Source organism: Chlorocebus sabaeus, chromosome 12 (assembly GCF_047675955.1).
Source record: "Chlorocebus sabaeus isolate Y175 chromosome 12, mChlSab1.0.hap1, whole genome shotgun sequence".
Taxonomy (NCBI): Eukaryota; Metazoa; Chordata; class Mammalia; order Primates; family Cercopithecidae; genus Chlorocebus; species Chlorocebus sabaeus.
Window position 1 is genome coordinate 112,521,024 of NC_132915.1, and position 16,165 is coordinate 112,537,188.

Consider the following 16,165-nt stretch of genomic DNA (forward strand, 5'->3'; position numbering starts at 1 on the left):
ACTATGTTGCCTGGGCTGGTCTTGAACTCCTAGACTCAAATGATGCACCTGTGCCCAGCCTCATTTTTCTCACTGTTCTTTTTCGAATCTTATTCAAGTTGTTTACTTTTTTGTTGGGCTTATCTGAAGGGCACATGGGCACTCCACGCAGAGGTGAAGGGCTTATCTGAGGGGCACACACTCCACGCAGAGGCGAAAGGCTTATCTGAGGGGCACACGGGCACTCCGCGCAGAGGTGAAGGGCTTATCTGAGGGGCACACACTCCGCGCAAAGGCGAAGGGCTTATCTGAGGGGCACACGGGCACTCCGCGCAGAGGTGAAGGGCTTATCTGAGGGGCACACGGGCACTCCATGCAGAGGCGAAGGGCTTATCTGAGGGGCACACACTCCGCGCAGAGGCGAAGGGCTTATCTGAGGGGCACACGGGCACTCCGTGCAGAGGTGAAGGGCTTATCTGAGGGGCACACACTCCGCGCAAAGGCGAAGGGCTTATCTGAGGGGCACACGGGCACTCCACGCAGAGGCAAATGGCTTGCCAAGGTTCTGCGGTTCTTAGAGAAGAGAGCAGAACATGAGGGGCAGGGCCTGGCGCCCACCCCTACTTCTCATTCTACAGAGGCAGGCACAGGGGCTTGCCTGCCAGCCCCAGATACAGACCGAACTGCAGCCCAGAGTCTACCCAGAGCCGTGTTTGAGGAGCATCTGCTGCTCCCGAAGCACTGGCCCAGCAGCCCTTGTGCACGTGCGGGTTTAGCCACGGTTTCCTCTGCGGCTCTTGGTGAGTCACCACGCCAGGCCCCTCCTAGGCGCAGGGACACAGCAGTGAGAAAACAGAAATCCACGAAAACGCAGCACAGATCAGCAATACCCAGGGGCTGAGGGCCAGGGCCCAAATCTGCCCAGGGAAGTGGGGCGGAGGGGCCAGGGCTCCCAGGATCTCACACCAGACTTGAGCCTCTGTTCAGTAACTCCGCACAGCACCAGGTTCCCAGATCCCACATGGCACTCACACGTTAATCAATCCGTGCGACCCGTTTGGGTAGATCAGGTAACACGCAGGAACTGAGGAAACACCGAGCTTCTCCAGAAATGCTTTGTCCCCATCCAGCGCCCGGACCACCACGATGCCTTCATATGGGATCAGGTCTAAGATCACCTGGGGGGTGAGAACACAGTGACACTTCCACAGGGGCTGGCAGCTTCTCAGAAAACACGACGTGCAGATACACCGCCTTGCAGGGAACCTTTCCCAGAAGGGCACGAAGTGTGCCCCCTGCAGGCAAGACCCTCACTCACATCCTCACGCACATCTGAATTCCTATCGCACTTTAAGGCAACTGACGGCACACACGCCATGCGCAGAAACCAGTGTTATTTGCCAATTTTACAGACCAATCAAAGAACACCCTTATCCATGAATCTGCACTTGACTTTCTAAAACCAGGGCGCCTCTAACAGCACTGACACTGGTCAAGTGAGTCCTTGTACACAGCAGCCACGCCCCATGGCCTCACACTCCTGTCCCGCGCGTGGAAGCTTCGTGGCCGGGGCAGCAGGCCTCGAGCTGCCACTCCTCCCCAGCCACCCTGCTCCTGTCTGGTTCTGCTCAGGCTGAAGGGGCAGCAACAGGGTCTTGGTGGCAGAGAGAGCACAGGACTGGCATCTCAGCATTTCGGAAGAAACCCCGTGTGCGCCACCACCACGTCGGGTGTACGTCTTTCCTTCTCTTAGAGAGCAACAAAACCAGCTGCTCCTCAAACCAAGGGCCCTGGCTAAAGGGATGAACTGGGCGCCCCAAGTGGCCGTGCCTCTCCTGAGCTGGGTGTGTCTGCAAAGAGCTGATCACTACTCTTGGGCCGCACTGGTGTCTGGGCCGTGCCGTGACTCTGTGCTGAAGAGCACTCCTCCTGCAGGAGCCTGGCTGCCCCGAACGCAGCAGCATGCCAGGGAGGTAGGGAAGCGTGCAAGACGGGCCCACACCCACCTCTGCTCGGGGGAACACCTGCCTCTGGTGCGCGTGTGGAGGCCCCGCCTGAGACAGCAGGGCACGAGGGGCCTTGGGACAAAGGCGAGGGGTCTGGGAGGGCCATACACCGCTAGCGGTTCCTCAGCCCTCCACGGAGAATCCTGGCCAACCACGGGAAGGCATCCTGGTGTCACCACCAAACCTGGAGGGGGCGGGGCTGGGGTGCCAGGAGGGCAGCCAGGGCATGAAGCGAGATGGTCACAGCACAGGTGTCTGCGGCTTCCTTCCCAAGTGTGTCTCCAAAAGCCCTCGCAGGGGCAAAGCTGTTTCCTCCACTCAACACAAGGCCCCCCAGTGGACAGAAAACCAGTTGCCTATCAAGTTGCAAGGAGGAGGAGGAGAAGCTCAGGGTGAGCGCTGGGCGAACGTGTGTGCGGTGAGGCCTTTCGTCTCCAGAAAGACTTGGCGATAATGACTCTCCCTGGACTGCCCCTGCACCTGGTCCCTGGACCTTATTTAGACTTGGCCAAAAGCGAGGCTTCAGAACTGTACGTGTGAAATCAAAGTATGACAATGACAGAAATGACGTTTTACGGAATCTTGGATTTGGCAAAAATGTTGAGCGTTCAGAATATAGCAATGAAAAAATCTCAGCAATAACGCACGTGAAATACAGAATGACCTCAAGGTGAGCTGAGCCTGTCATAAAAATGAGCTTTTCTGCAAAGCCCTTAGTTTCAAACCTGGGGTTAGGCCACCTTCTGAACCCCTCCCACCGCCAAGCTCGTTCCTCCTAACAGTCTTCTCCAGACACCAGTGACTTTGCTGAGTAACATTAACTACGCTTCCAATAATGAACAAGATCTAAAGCCACAGACACGACATGAGATGCGGATGCAGTGACCGGCACCCACGAATCCCATCACAGATGCACCGCCAACCCCAATCACACCACGTGTGACACCTGGAGCCCACGCAGAGGCCGTACCTCCCGGCCGAGGTAGGAGCTGTTGCTTTCAAAGACAATAGCCACGTAATGGCTGCCACGGTTGTCAAGGAGGGAAAGAACATCACTGGGCCTTTCAAGAGAAAAAAAGAGGCTTTTAGTGCTGTCAACAGCAGCGAGTTGCCCACCACATTCCAGTGGCCACATCACTTAATAGAAACCTATTACATTTCTCGCACAGTTCAACGTGAGTCTAACAGCCACCTTCTTCCTGGAGCTACTCACTGAATGGGGTCCAGGGGCGGGCAGGCAGGCGGCCGGCTTCCTTCCGTGTGGTTCTGCAGGAAGTCAATCATGGTCTGTCTGACTGTTCGCAGCTCTCGGTCGGGTCCTGCCGGAAGCACACCAGGGTCAGAGGTGTGTGCAGCTATCCTCGAGGGGCAGGTGCACACCCAGGGACAGCAGCCCCGTCCCAGCCCAGGGCCCAAAGACAGCAGGGTGCAGGTGGCAGCAACGTGTGCAATCCCAGCAGGTGTGCCCAATGCCACCCACAGGTGTGGTACAGACAGCACGGGATTCACACAACTGGAGACCACACGGCAATGAGACACGCATGGGTGGGCCACACGGACAGGCAACAGAGGCAGATGGCAAGACACGGCGTGGCAAGGAGCAGGCCAGGCAGCTCCACTGGGCCACTCACAGGCAGAGCCCCCCCAGGGCGTGGCAAGGAGCAGGCCAGGCAATTCCACCAGGCCACTTACAGGCAGAGCCCCCCCAGGTGCGGCCTACGGGGTCTGATCACACTGGGTGATGCTCGCCTGGGTGAGGTCGTTTGCAAAAATTCATCGGGTGGGTACATGTGATCTGTACATCTCCAGATATTTTTATAATAACAAATTTACTCTGAAAAAGTTTTTACTACCATATTTGCCAAGCAAGGCAAATCACAAAATTAAAATTTCTCTTTGAAGCTATTAACGTCTGAACTCTTGAGGGAAAGCAGGCAGGAAGGTCAGCAGAGGCAAAGGTGCTGGCCCGGGCTGGGAGCTCCCCAGGCTCTGGGACCGCGTGTCTTTAGCAGGTTTAGGAGGGGAATCGCAGGGACTAAAATCAATGCTTATGTCCTTACCTTTAAAATTTTCTCCAGTTGTAAACTCCTTTGTAAATGCTTTAAAATACTAAGAGGAAAAACACAGAACAAGTAAGAGGCAGCTTCGCGTGGGCATCTGCATACGTGTTTAAGCAACAAAACGACCGTCACCTTAGAGAAGGAGCTTTACTCAATTTCCTTCGGAAAGTTTTCATAAATCGATGACAAACCACACGCTTCTCCATGTGCATATTAGTGTTTCCTGTCAGATTTACGAGGGGGCTAAGGTTAGCTCCCATCAGCAGTCCCATCATTGACATCTTCTGACCCAACAGGGCTAGAAGCAAAAGACAGTTCAACTGGGCTGGAATCACTAAAGACACGGCTCTCCGGGACTTGGTAATGAGCGTGTGTCCTAATGGTGAGCTGTGACGTTAGCTGTAACCACACAGAGATCTGCAGGAGGAGGAGACACCACGCAGTATCTCTGAGTGGATGACAAGGGTTCTTAGGTTAAAATTAAAAACTTTCTTCATCAAAGGGCACATCAAAAACAGTGACGAGGGCCGGGCGCGGTGGCTCAAGCCTGTAATCCCAGCACTTTGGGAGGCCGAGACGGGTGGATCACGAGGTCAGGAGATCGAGACCATCCTGGCTAATACCGTGAAACCCCATCTCTACTAAAAATACAAAAAACTAGCCGGGTGAGGTGGCGGGCGCCTGTGGTCCCAGCTACTCGGGAGGCTGAGGCAGGAGAATGGCATAAACCCGGGAGGCGGAGCTTGCAGTGAGCTGAGATCCGGCCACTGCAGTCCAGCCTGGGCGACAGAGCAAGACTCCGTCTCAAAAAAAAAAAAAAAAAAAAAAAAAAAAACCAGTGACGAGACAAGGTTACAGGATGGTGGAGATCGGGTCGTTAAGAAAAGCACCAGCCAGCCAAGAGGGAAATGTGCAGACGACAGGCAGACACTTCACCCGTGACACCCACGGCCCATGAAGCCAGATGCGCTGGCACCGCAGCCGCCAGGGAAATGCAAACGAAGCTGCCGGTGCTTCTGACTGCACCGCTCCCTGGGCGAGCACGAAACTGCCTGACGCTGCTGGCCCTGCAGGTCTGCTGTGCACAGACCTGGTTCGCGGCCCAATGGCTTCTCTCCCAGCCTCAGCTCTTTCCGTGCCCGGGAACGAACACAGCAGTGCTGTTCAAAGCCACCAAAGCCTGGAAGAGCCCACACGCCTGGCAACGGGGGGTTCTGGTTCTCAGAGTGACATCACTGGACAATCCCATCCAATGAGCATCATAGTGGATCTGAGCAACATCCCATTAAGTAACGGAAAGAAGGCCTGAAAGTTTACACATAGCACGGTGTGACCTGTGTCTGAAGCTAAAACAAAAACAGGAAGCCATCCTGACGTAATCACACGCAGGGGCAGGCAAGCAAGCGTGCGACACAGGCCCCGAGGGGCCCTGGGGCGGGGCTGGCGCCGGTGCTGCCCAGCGTGGCACCTGTTGGGGCAGGACCACAGGTGCTGCCAGCACAGTGAAAACAACAGCCCCCAAAACACAAGGGAAGCCACCATGACGTGACACCACACCACACAGCAAGGCACCAGGGCTGACACGGACGGGGGCACAGAGCTTCCTGGGAAGTGGGCCCAAGGTGCCTACATTTCCGGAGATGTCCATGTCAAGGCGAGGAGGCGGCAGTGGCACCGGCGTGTACACACATGCTATGCACTGGCCTGCAACAGGTCACAGGTACCTCTGCCCCCTAGTGGGAGCAATGGGCACAGCCTTGCCTTCTGCGGGGCGGACCCTGGCTCAGGAAGGCAGAGGCCCTGTGGGTGTGTGTGCGTGTGAGTGTGCACGTGTGTGTGTGTTCCACCGAGGGGAGCCCCGTAGTACACGGACCACATGCGTGGCTTCAGGTTGGGGTGCCAGCCCTTGCGCTCCTGGTGTCCTTGCGCCCTCTGGCCGTGCAGGCTGCAGGGGCTCTTTTCACACATCCCCTCCATGTGACCGGGGCTGTGTGAGCATGGACAGTCCCACAGACACTTCTGCAGCACAACAGGGTGGAACAAGAGCTGCCCCCAGCAAACATCAGTTCCTACAATTCCTACAAAGTTTCAAGGAGAGAGCCAGAGAGGCCAAAACACAGGCACTACGATGTGGTGAATTTCAACATACAAGAAACCCCGTGATACTCACCCGGAAGGTGGGGTAGAAGTGGATGTCATAGTCATGGCACACGGCCTGGTTCTTCTCTTCCATGCAGTCCAGAGCTGCCACGCGGATGGCGCTGGCCCAGTCTGAAAAGCAGGAGCATGACCTTCAGTGTGGTGAACACTGAACTCTCGGGAAGCCCAGGACCCAGCAGTCCCCACTCCAGGCTGCAGACACCTACCCCCTCTATGTCATCAGTTAGGCCCTCACCACACAGAGCGTCTACATGGAGCTAGGAAAGAGAACTTCCACCAACAGCATGATGCCTCTCGTACCACAGATGGTCATAGAACAAGCGGATTTGTGCTGAACTCGCACATCATGGAGCAGGGACGAGGCTGTGGTCCCCTAATTAAATGACACCCTGATGGATGAAAGCGCTGGTTACAGAAGCGGCTGTCAGCGGCCGGCACTTCATCAGGACAGCAAGCAAGTACGTGCAGATGAATCAGACATGGTCCAGGCTGTTTTGCAAAAACTTTCCCATGTTCTCACTCCAGCGAGCAGGTACTGGCAGCACCTGAGCAGGGTCTTTCAGGGCAAGGACATGCGCATGGACACATGTGAAGTGGTTTCCAACACCATCCCAGACACTGCCCACAAACCCTGGAACACCTGTGCCATTTTGGGGAGGCTAAAAGGAGCCATATTTTTTCTTCCTAACTCTAAAGTTTTTACTATGGAAAATTTCTAACATGAAAATACAGATAAAAATGTAACAAATCCCACACATCCTACCTCTTAGATCAATAATTATCAGCTCAAGGTGAATCCTGTTTTGCCAAAGCCTCCACCCACTTCCAGAACGGTCCCAAAGCAAATCTCAGACAGCATGTCATTTCCACACGAAATCTACCAGGCTTTACCTCTCAAAGATGAAGGCTCTCCACTGGGCATGGCAGCTCACGCCTGGAATCCCAGCACTTTGGGAGGCCAAGGAGGTAAGGTTTAAGCTCAGGAGTTTGAGACCCGCCTGGGTAACATGGTAAAACCTTGTCTCTTTAAAAAAAAAAAAAAAAAAATTAGCTGGGGATTGGTGGCACACACCTATGGTCCCAGCTACTCGAGAGGCTGAGGTGGGAGGACCATTTGAACCCAGAAGGCAGAGGCTACAGTGAGCCAGCGACACAGGGAGGCTCTGTCTTAAAAAACAACAACAGCAAAAACTCCCTATTTGTTCATTTGTTTAAAGTCTGTTTGAATCCAGACCCCAGCCAGGCTTGTTGGTTGCTCTCGTGGGTCCTGGCACTTTCCTTCTCTGGGTTTGACCGACAGTACCCTGGACTCCTGGCTTTTCTGTAACAGGGTACTCAGATCTAGACGTCTGTCTTATTTGTTTGGTGAGATTACTTTGCAGGCAGTGGGGCATGCTTCCACCCAGACGCAAGCGACACCTCTCTCCTTAGTGATCACGACCTAAATGCATTAATGCACTAGGGCTGCAGCGAAATGGTGACGTGTCATCTCTCACCGTTTGTTCATGACGAGCTGGGACAATACTGTAAAGAGAGACCTGCCCTCACCGCAACCCAGAGGAACGACTCACACAAGGAAGCAGAGTGCCCGGCTCGTGCTTCAGTCACCAGTATCAAAGTCATGGTTTCTGAAGCTCACCAGTGAGGTTTTCTTTTTAAAAGATGTGTGTTCTTTCTCTGGGATGTAAAAATTGCACTGCCAACAATTCACAAACATTTCCCAGCTTCTCACCCTGTAGGGGTCCTTCCAGGCCCTGAGACTTTGAGAGGACAGCCTAAAGGGGCACCAATGGGGTCAAGGGATGGGCGCTGGCTATCATGGAGCCTGGAGGCCTTGGCAGAGTCAGCAGTGTGGCAGGGCACTCCGCACCGTGGGAGAGGCAGGTGCAGAGGCAAGACCCAGGCACCCAGCAAACGGACCTGCCTGGAGGAATGGAGCGAGTCACGTGGGATGCCGCCGTGGCACAGCCTTGCGACCAGAAGCCCAGTGATTTCTGAATGGGAATGTATGTCTGCCTGTCACTGAGACACTGATAAGGCTCTTTGTAGACTTGTATTCTGATTCTGACCACTTGTCTAAATCAATGATTCGACTATAAATCATGTCAAAAGAGTAAGAAGTCTTCTCTGAGAACAAGCTATGATCTCAAACTTCAGAAGTTCTGTTAAAAGCAGGCCTGGAAGAGACGGAACGTATCACAGACACCACAAATACGAAGGCTTGTGTGTGTTAGCGGTTCAGATTGCTATTTTTCCTCTTTTTTTGAGACGGAGTCTCGCTCTGTCGCCCAGGCTGGAGTGCAGTGGTTGGATCTCGGCTCACTGCAAGCTCCGCCTCCCAGGTTTATGCCATTCTCCTGCCTCAGCCTCCTGAGTAGCTGGGACTACAGGCGCCCACCACCTTGCCCGGCTAGTTTTTTGTATTTTTTAGTAGAGACAGGGTTTCACCGGGTTAGCCAGGATGGTCTCGATCTCCTGACCTCGTGATCTGCCCGTCTCGGCCTCCCAAAGTGCTGGGATTACAGGCTTGAGCCACCGCGCCTGGCCCAGATTGCTATTTTTCTACATAATATACCACAGCTTTGTTTAAGATACTGGTCTTTTCTCTCTGTAATTTAAAAACAACAACAACAACAACAACAAAGAAACCTCTTTCAGAAACAATGACCAAATACTGTTCCTGCTTACGCTGGCTAAGTGAAACCAATCCATGTTTCGAGGCCACTTTCAGTGGATGAGGGAAAAGCCACGCCAGCTCCCTGCATCCCCGGCCACACCTTCCTCAAGCCTCAGACCACATGGAACTGCGGCAGAGGGTTCGTGCCCTCATCCAGTCAGAGCAGCAGACGGCAGGGGACGCGGAAACAGAAGGTGCTCCCAGCAGCCCCGCCGTGGGCTGCCCACTGGTGGACCCCTCCACAGCCTCGGCTCCTCAGCCTGTGCGTCCTGGCAAAGTGTCTCATGTCTGTGGCCTTTTATCTGGCTCACAATTCCACATGGTTTCATTCTGTTTACTGGGAATTTCTACGACACATTTTTATTCCACACTTTTTTAAAAAAAAAAAGCACCTTTGTGCCCAGATACTATGCAGCCATAAAAAAGGAGGAGTTTGTGTCCTTTGTAGGGACATGGATGCAGCTGGAAACCATCATTCTCAGCAAACTATCGCAAGAACGGAAAACCAAACACTGCATGTTCTCACTCGTAGGTGAGAACTGAACAATGAGAACACTTGGACACAGGAAGGGGAACATCACACACCGGGGCCTATTGTGGGGGGGGAAGGGACAGCATTAGGAGATATACCTAATGTAAATGACGAGTTGATGGGTGCAGCACACCAACATGGCACATGTATACATATGTAACAAACCTGCACGTTGTGCACATGCACCCTAGAACTTAAAGTCTAATAATAAAAAAATAAATAATAAATAAATAAAGCACCTTTGTGCCCAGAAATAACATGTAAGAAAACAAAAAGTTGCTCTGAGAGCCCAAACTGCACACACAACAGAATCACGGCCGTGTGACACGATCAAGCTGGCCTAGAAACAGCAAAAACATAAGACGGGAAGAAGAAAACGTTCCAAGATGTTCGCCAGGATTTGGTTTTCACGGTGAGATCTGGTCCCATCTGTGGTTTCTCAGATTTGTCCTCAGTGCACGTTACTTACAAACACACACACACAGCACGTCCTCGCTGCCCCAGGCACTCGCTGGCCGCACCACATCCTTTCCTCCTCTGGCCACCTTCCCTGCAATTTTCCTAGTTTCTATCTTCCCATGGATCTTGGCACAAGGTGGCAACACAGTGCCCTGCACAGCAGCCATGGAACTCTCCCAGCACCTCGGGCGAAGGCTGCTTGGACAGTCTGGGCCCAGGCCAGGTGGTGCTACCTTTTTTTTTTTTTTTTTTGAGACGGAGTCTTGCTCTGTAGCCCGGGTTGGACTGCAGTGGCCGGATCTCAGCTCACTGCAAGCTCCGCCTCCCGGGTTTACGCCATTCTCCTGCCTCAGCCTCCGGAGTAGCTGGGACTACAGGCGCCCGCCACCACGCCCGGTTAGTTTTTTGTATTTTTAGTAGAGACGGGGTTTCACCGCGTTAGCTAGGATGATCTCGATCTCCTGACCTTGTGATCCACCTGCCTCGGCCTCCCAAAGTGCTGGGATTACAGGCCTGAGTCACTGCACCCGGCCAATGCTGCTCTTTTTAAATAACCCTCCCGGCCAGGCGCGGTGGCTCACACCTGTAATCCCAGCACTTTGGGAGGCCGAGGCAGGTGGATCACGAGGTCAGGAGATCGAGACTATCCTGGCTAACACAGTGAAACCCCGTCTCTATTAAAAATACAAAAATTAGCCAGGCGTGGTGGCGGGCGCCTGTGGTCCCAGCTACTCGGGAGGCTGATGCAGGAGAACGGTGGGAACCCGGGAGGCAGAGCTTGCAGTGAGCCGAGATTGCGCCACTGCACTCCAGCCAGGAGTCAGAGCGAGACTCCGTCTCAAAAACACCTAAAATTTAATAACCCTCCTGAATCTCAGGCAGTGCTATAGAGAATGTGAAGAGTTCAATGTGGCTGGTGGGAATGGCTGTCAGCCCTGCAGTAAACAACTCTGTAACACCTGGAATGCAGAATCCCAGGCGCCGAAGGGCTGAGCCCATGAGGAACAGAGGCACGATCAGATCCAGGCCTCACAACTGCTCCCTGATTCTTGTGCCCCCACTCCCATCCGGCTCATCCACCACAGGGTGCTGCCCAAAAACACACGAGCCTCAGCAGTCAGCCTCCGTGACAGCATCCTCATCACGTTGGGCCACAAACCCACCCTGTCACTGGCCCTTCACAGGCTCTGCCTCTCCATCGAGGCTTCAAATTCCCAAGACCAAATGTCTGCTGGTTGTTTCTACCTGTTACTCTTCCATGATAAGCAAGTAAACATTCAACTCAAGATTTAAGTACGTAATTCTAACATTCTGAACCCAGCTGGAAGGCGCCTGGGAGAGAGTCCCAGTCTCCGCAGGATCCGCCGGACCCAGCACTGCTCCGTTCACTTGTCCTCTCCTGTCCCCTCCAGCCATGCACAGGTCTGACCTCCATCCCACCACCCCTGGGCCTTTGCCCCGTCTCTTCCCTGGTGGAACTCCTTCCACTGATCTGTTCCTGGCTGTTTTCCCATCGATTTCACGATTTGAACACAGGTAACACCTACTCAGCAAGGCCTTCCCTGACTCCCTGCCCAGGCCTAGTTTCATTGGCAGGAAAAGCCTTCTACGAGCCTTGTTTCCACGGGAAGTAAATTTACACAGCCCTTTAAAGTTGATGAAGCTTTCTGAACAAATTATCTACCATGGGAGTGGCCTGGTGACAAACACAGGATCCTACAGAGGGGGATGCTGACGCTTGCAGAGGCCGAGGAAGGCTCCAAAGTCCGTCAGGTCCACACGGCATGCACCTTGAGCGTGGAGGGCAAACCTCCTAACAGGCGTGCCCAACTCCGACTAGTGTGTGACCAGAATACGCCCCCACCCTACTGGGGCGAATGAAGACTCCCCATCACACAGGTCAGATGCTGCAGCCCAAACGTGCACCTGCTACGCCCTGAGACAAACGCCTGCAGAGTAAAGAGATCATTCCACCAATTCCCTTCCAAAGGCTCCCAAAGGACAAGCTGCCTCCTTCAACATGCAGAAAACCAATGCTTTGTAGAAGCAAATTATCTTCATCTTCCCAACATATTTCACACTGTCTCTCCGCTAGACCAGAGGGCTCTGCCCTTGGAAGGCAGGGATCTGTGTCCAATCAGCCTGGCAGCCCATCCCCACACACGGGAGGTCCCTGGCCAGTGCTCAGGGGGTTGTGTGAAATGACACAGTGGAAGGGCACTGCCCCTCACAGCCCCACACTGATCACTCCTTACCCAGCCCGCTACCATGGCCTCTGTGCAGTTTCTTCAGCACTTAATGCTTTAGAAGCACTCGGACCCACCTTATCCCTCTTGAGCTTCCATCAAAGGCTATGGTGTGAATATCACCGCCCCTACTTGGCAGATGAGGACACCGAGCTCCAAGACCCCAGAGGCCAAGAGAGGGACAGCGAGCCTCAGGGCCGGCGCTCTGCCCCGTCCGCCCCCTCCACGGTCCGTCTGCCAGGCTCTCCCAGCGAGGAGGAATCTCCGCTCTAGAACCGTCCCACCCGCTGACCCTCAGACACATAAAAAGGGAGGCAGAGGAAACTACAGAAGTCCTCACTTCGTGTCACTGACAGGCTCCTGGAAACGGTGGCTTGAAGCGGAAGGACACGTAACAGAAGCAGTTTTTTCCCTCATCCACGTTGTAAGGAAATGATGTTGACAGAAACGTGGTTATCTGAGGACCTGCTGTCTTCTTCGCACTTCGCGTGGCAGTCTGCAGAAACCACTGAGGCCGTGCAGTGAGGGCCTTCTGCACAGGGCGGGCGGCCTCCCTCACCTCCCGTCCCCTCCTCTTTGTGACACATGCGAAGGGGTCACCTTGACCAACGTGGCTTCAAACGGCGTGTGCCCACTTAAGTACGCACGTGTTTTTCAACAAATGTATTGGGAAATTTTTTGGAGATATGCGACAATTTGAAAAAACTTGCGGATGAGCCACACGGCCTAGAAACATCCAAAAAATTAAGAAAAGGCATGTCATGAATGCAGAGACCATATGTAGATGGTATTTCATCATTTACTACCACAAAATATATACAAATCTATTATAAAAAGTTACAATGCATCAAAACGCACACCCACAAACCTTACAGGCCACACACAGCACCATTCACAGTGGAGAGAAAGGCAAACCGCCGTCAGGATACAGGATAAGCTGGGCCTGGAGGCTCGCGGCTGTAATCCAAGCACTTTGGGAGGCTGAGGCTGGTGGATCACTTGAGCCCAGGAGTTTAAGACCAGTCTGGGCAACATAGGGAGACCCTGTCTCTGCGAAATATTTTAAAATCAGCCAGGCATGGTGGTCCCAACTACTTAGCAGGTTGAGGTGGGAGAACGACTTGGGCTCGGGAGGTCAAGGCTGCAGTGAGCAGAGATTGCACCACTGCACTCCAGCCTGGGTAGAGTGAGACCCTGTCTCCAAAAAAAAAAAAAAAGAAAAGAAAAAAAGAAAAAAGAAAAAAAGAAAATCATGGAGGAGAAAGGACATCTGCCTGAACAGGTATTTTTATGCAAGCGAAAGTGCCCTATTCGGAAAAAAAAAAACGCCACGAAGGACACGAATTAGGAAGGAAGAGATGCGAGCACCGGCCGGGAGAGGCCAATTCTGCAGTTTTGCACGTGCTGCCGGGTGTATCGGCAGGACTGCCCTTACCTATAATTAGAGTCCCTAACCCTTGAGCCTTGAACAAGAAAGGCAAATACCAGCTGCCAGTCTTCTGGTAGCACGAGAAGGCCTGGGCAACGAGAAACACTTTTCCAGAGTGGTTCCACGGACGCTTTGTCCCTGAAGCCAGGAAGTCCTTCCAGTAAGGGGCTGCCTCCTGCAGTGATTTGATCTTGCTCAATGCCCCCAGCCACCAAGAACTCATGAGTTCAACACCGAAGGCTTCATCAGTCTACCTGCCCCCAGACACAGTGAGCCTTACTCTAGATCTGGGGTCCTAAGGCCCTTTAGGGCTCATCACACCGTCCTCTCGGGACGGCCAACGCGGTGGCAGAGAACCTCACAGAGGGAACATCACGACAGCGGGAAGGACGGCACCACCAAAGATGCCCTCATTGCTACAGGAAGAGCCGTGAAGGCCGTCGAGCTGGAGAAAACTGTGTCCATAGGCTGTGCCTGACAGCACAGGATTTATGACAGAGCCAATCAAGGAGACCATGAGAGACTGTGGATGTGGCCAAAAGGGTAGGGGAGAAGGGTTCCATGAGACGAATCGTGGAGAAACTCAAGAGCTAACAGACACCACACCAGAGGAATGAACAGAAGACGACGCCGTGGATCCAAGTGCCTCCAAACCAGGGCCAAACACAAATGCAGCCCATCACACCGGTGCCAAACACAAACGCAGCCCATCACACCAGTGCCAAACACAAACGCAGCCCATCGCACCGGTGCCAAACACAAACGCAGCCCATCGCACCGGTGCCAAACACAAACGCAGCCCATCACCTGGCAGAAGGGCTCTCATCACTCAAGACGGTTTCTGGTTTCTTCCATGACATGGACCCTTTTCTAAAACAAGCACTAAAAGTAAAGCAAACAGTGGAAGGAGGACTGGGACCACACAGAAACACTTTAGAGAAATAAAAAGCAAAAAAGCCAGACAAAAAGAATGACGTACCTCCATGAAGTGACATGGAACACGTCTGCCTCCCTTCTACTGCCTCCACCTCCTCTAACGCTGCCACCTGGGGCAGCCCAGGAAGGACAAAGGCCTTTAGGAGGGTCCACCTGGGGCAGCCCGGGCAGGATGAAGGCCTTTAGGAGGGTCCACCTGGGGCAGCCCGGGCAGGACGAAGGCCTTTAGGAGGGTCGACCTGGGGCATCCCGGGCAGGACGAAGGCCTTTAGGAGGGTCCACCTGGGGCAGCCCGGGCAGGACGAAGGCCTTTAGGAGAGTCCACCTGGGGCAGCCCGGGCAGGACGAAGAGCTTTAGGAGGGTCCACCTGGGGCATCCCGGGCAGGACGAAGGCCTTTAGGAGGGTCCACCTGGGGCAGCCCGGGCAGGACGAAGGCCTTTAGGAGAGTCCACCTGGGGCAGCCCGGGCAGGACGAAGGCCTTTGTGAGGGTCCACCTGGGACAGCCCCTGCAGGACGAAGGCCTTTATAAGGGTCCGCTTAGGACACTTCCTGAGCAGAAGGCCTACTTCTCTCTTGTACGACGATCTTCTCTAGCTTGCTTTACTGTAAGAACACCGTACGGAAATATGTAACACAGAGTTTGTGTCAATCGACCATTTGTTACCGGTAAGGCTTCCAGTCAACGGTGGGCTATGAGCTCAGTTTTTGGAGAGTCACAGGTTATACACACATTTTTCACTGTACAGGAGCTGGCACCCCTGGCCCCCAAGTTGTCTGAGGGTCAACTGTACACGTAACAGGAGTGCTGTCCTTCTAACTGACCCCCTGGAGGGCAGCCCAGACATAACCGGTAGACGTCCCACACCTTTTCCAGCTCAGAGTTGACAACGCACCATCCCAGAGCAACAGTGGCAAATTCTTTTTGGCCTGACAAAGAGACACTTAGTGGAGAAAAAGGTGACAGAGTTCACACAGCCCCTTCAGGGCTAGCACGCTGGCACCCGGGAGCCGTCCTGGGCGTGAGGCCACGCTGTCACTAAGACCTCTCCTATGGACCTCGCACCAGCAGGCGGAGACAGAAGCAGGGCCCTGGAGGAAGCCCCAGTGGCCACCTGCCACCTGGGAGCAAGGCTGGTCTCCACGAGGTCCCTCAGCTCCACTGTGCCCGCCCCAGCCTCATCGCGTCCCACCCCAGCGACCACAGGTGAGTCTGCGTCTCTTGCTCTGTCCTGTCCCCACACATCTGGGCTGTGTGACCCCTGCTCCCTTTACCGGGCTCGTTCCTATTTGCCCTCCAGGTCTCCACCTGAATGCCACTTCATCTGGGAGTCTACCCTGACCACTGTTCAACTGGGTCCCCCACCCAAGGCCCATGCCCAGCAGACCCTCCTTCCAGGTGGAGACCCAGCCAGGAGGTCCAGCTTCACATCCGGCTCTGCTGCCTGCTGGGTTTTGAGAACTGGGGCAAGTTACAATCTCCTCTTGCTGCTCCATCTGTAAAATGGAGATGCCAAGAAGATCCATCTCCCAAGGGCAGTGTGAGGCTCGGCCGGGTCAGAGGCACACGTGCTGGCACAGCAACCGCCCGGAGCAGGGCCAGGACCAACAAGCCCACTCGAAGGCCACGCCTCCACGACAGCCACACCTGCAGGGACCAGGGACACTGCCGGGCCCTTAC

The 16,165-nt window shown here is 54.2% G+C and overlaps 1 protein-coding gene across 1 annotated transcript in view; it reads right to left on the reverse strand.

Moving 5' to 3' along the window:
* QSOX2 (quiescin sulfhydryl oxidase 2) overlaps nucleotides 1-16,165 on the reverse strand; it is a 40,628-nt gene that overhangs the window by 15,030 nt on the left and 9,433 nt on the right. The window contains exons 2-6 of the mRNA XM_008005657.3: nucleotides 6,216-6,316; nucleotides 4,046-4,094; nucleotides 3,199-3,304; nucleotides 2,956-3,046; nucleotides 1,012-1,157 (exon numbers count right to left, since the gene is read on the reverse strand). Of these exons, the coding sequence (XP_008003848.2) occupies nucleotides 1,012-1,157; nucleotides 2,956-3,046; nucleotides 3,199-3,304; nucleotides 4,046-4,094; nucleotides 6,216-6,316 (493 nt within the window). The remainder of the gene's footprint in view (nucleotides 1-1,011; nucleotides 1,158-2,955; nucleotides 3,047-3,198; nucleotides 3,305-4,045; nucleotides 4,095-6,215; nucleotides 6,317-16,165) is intronic.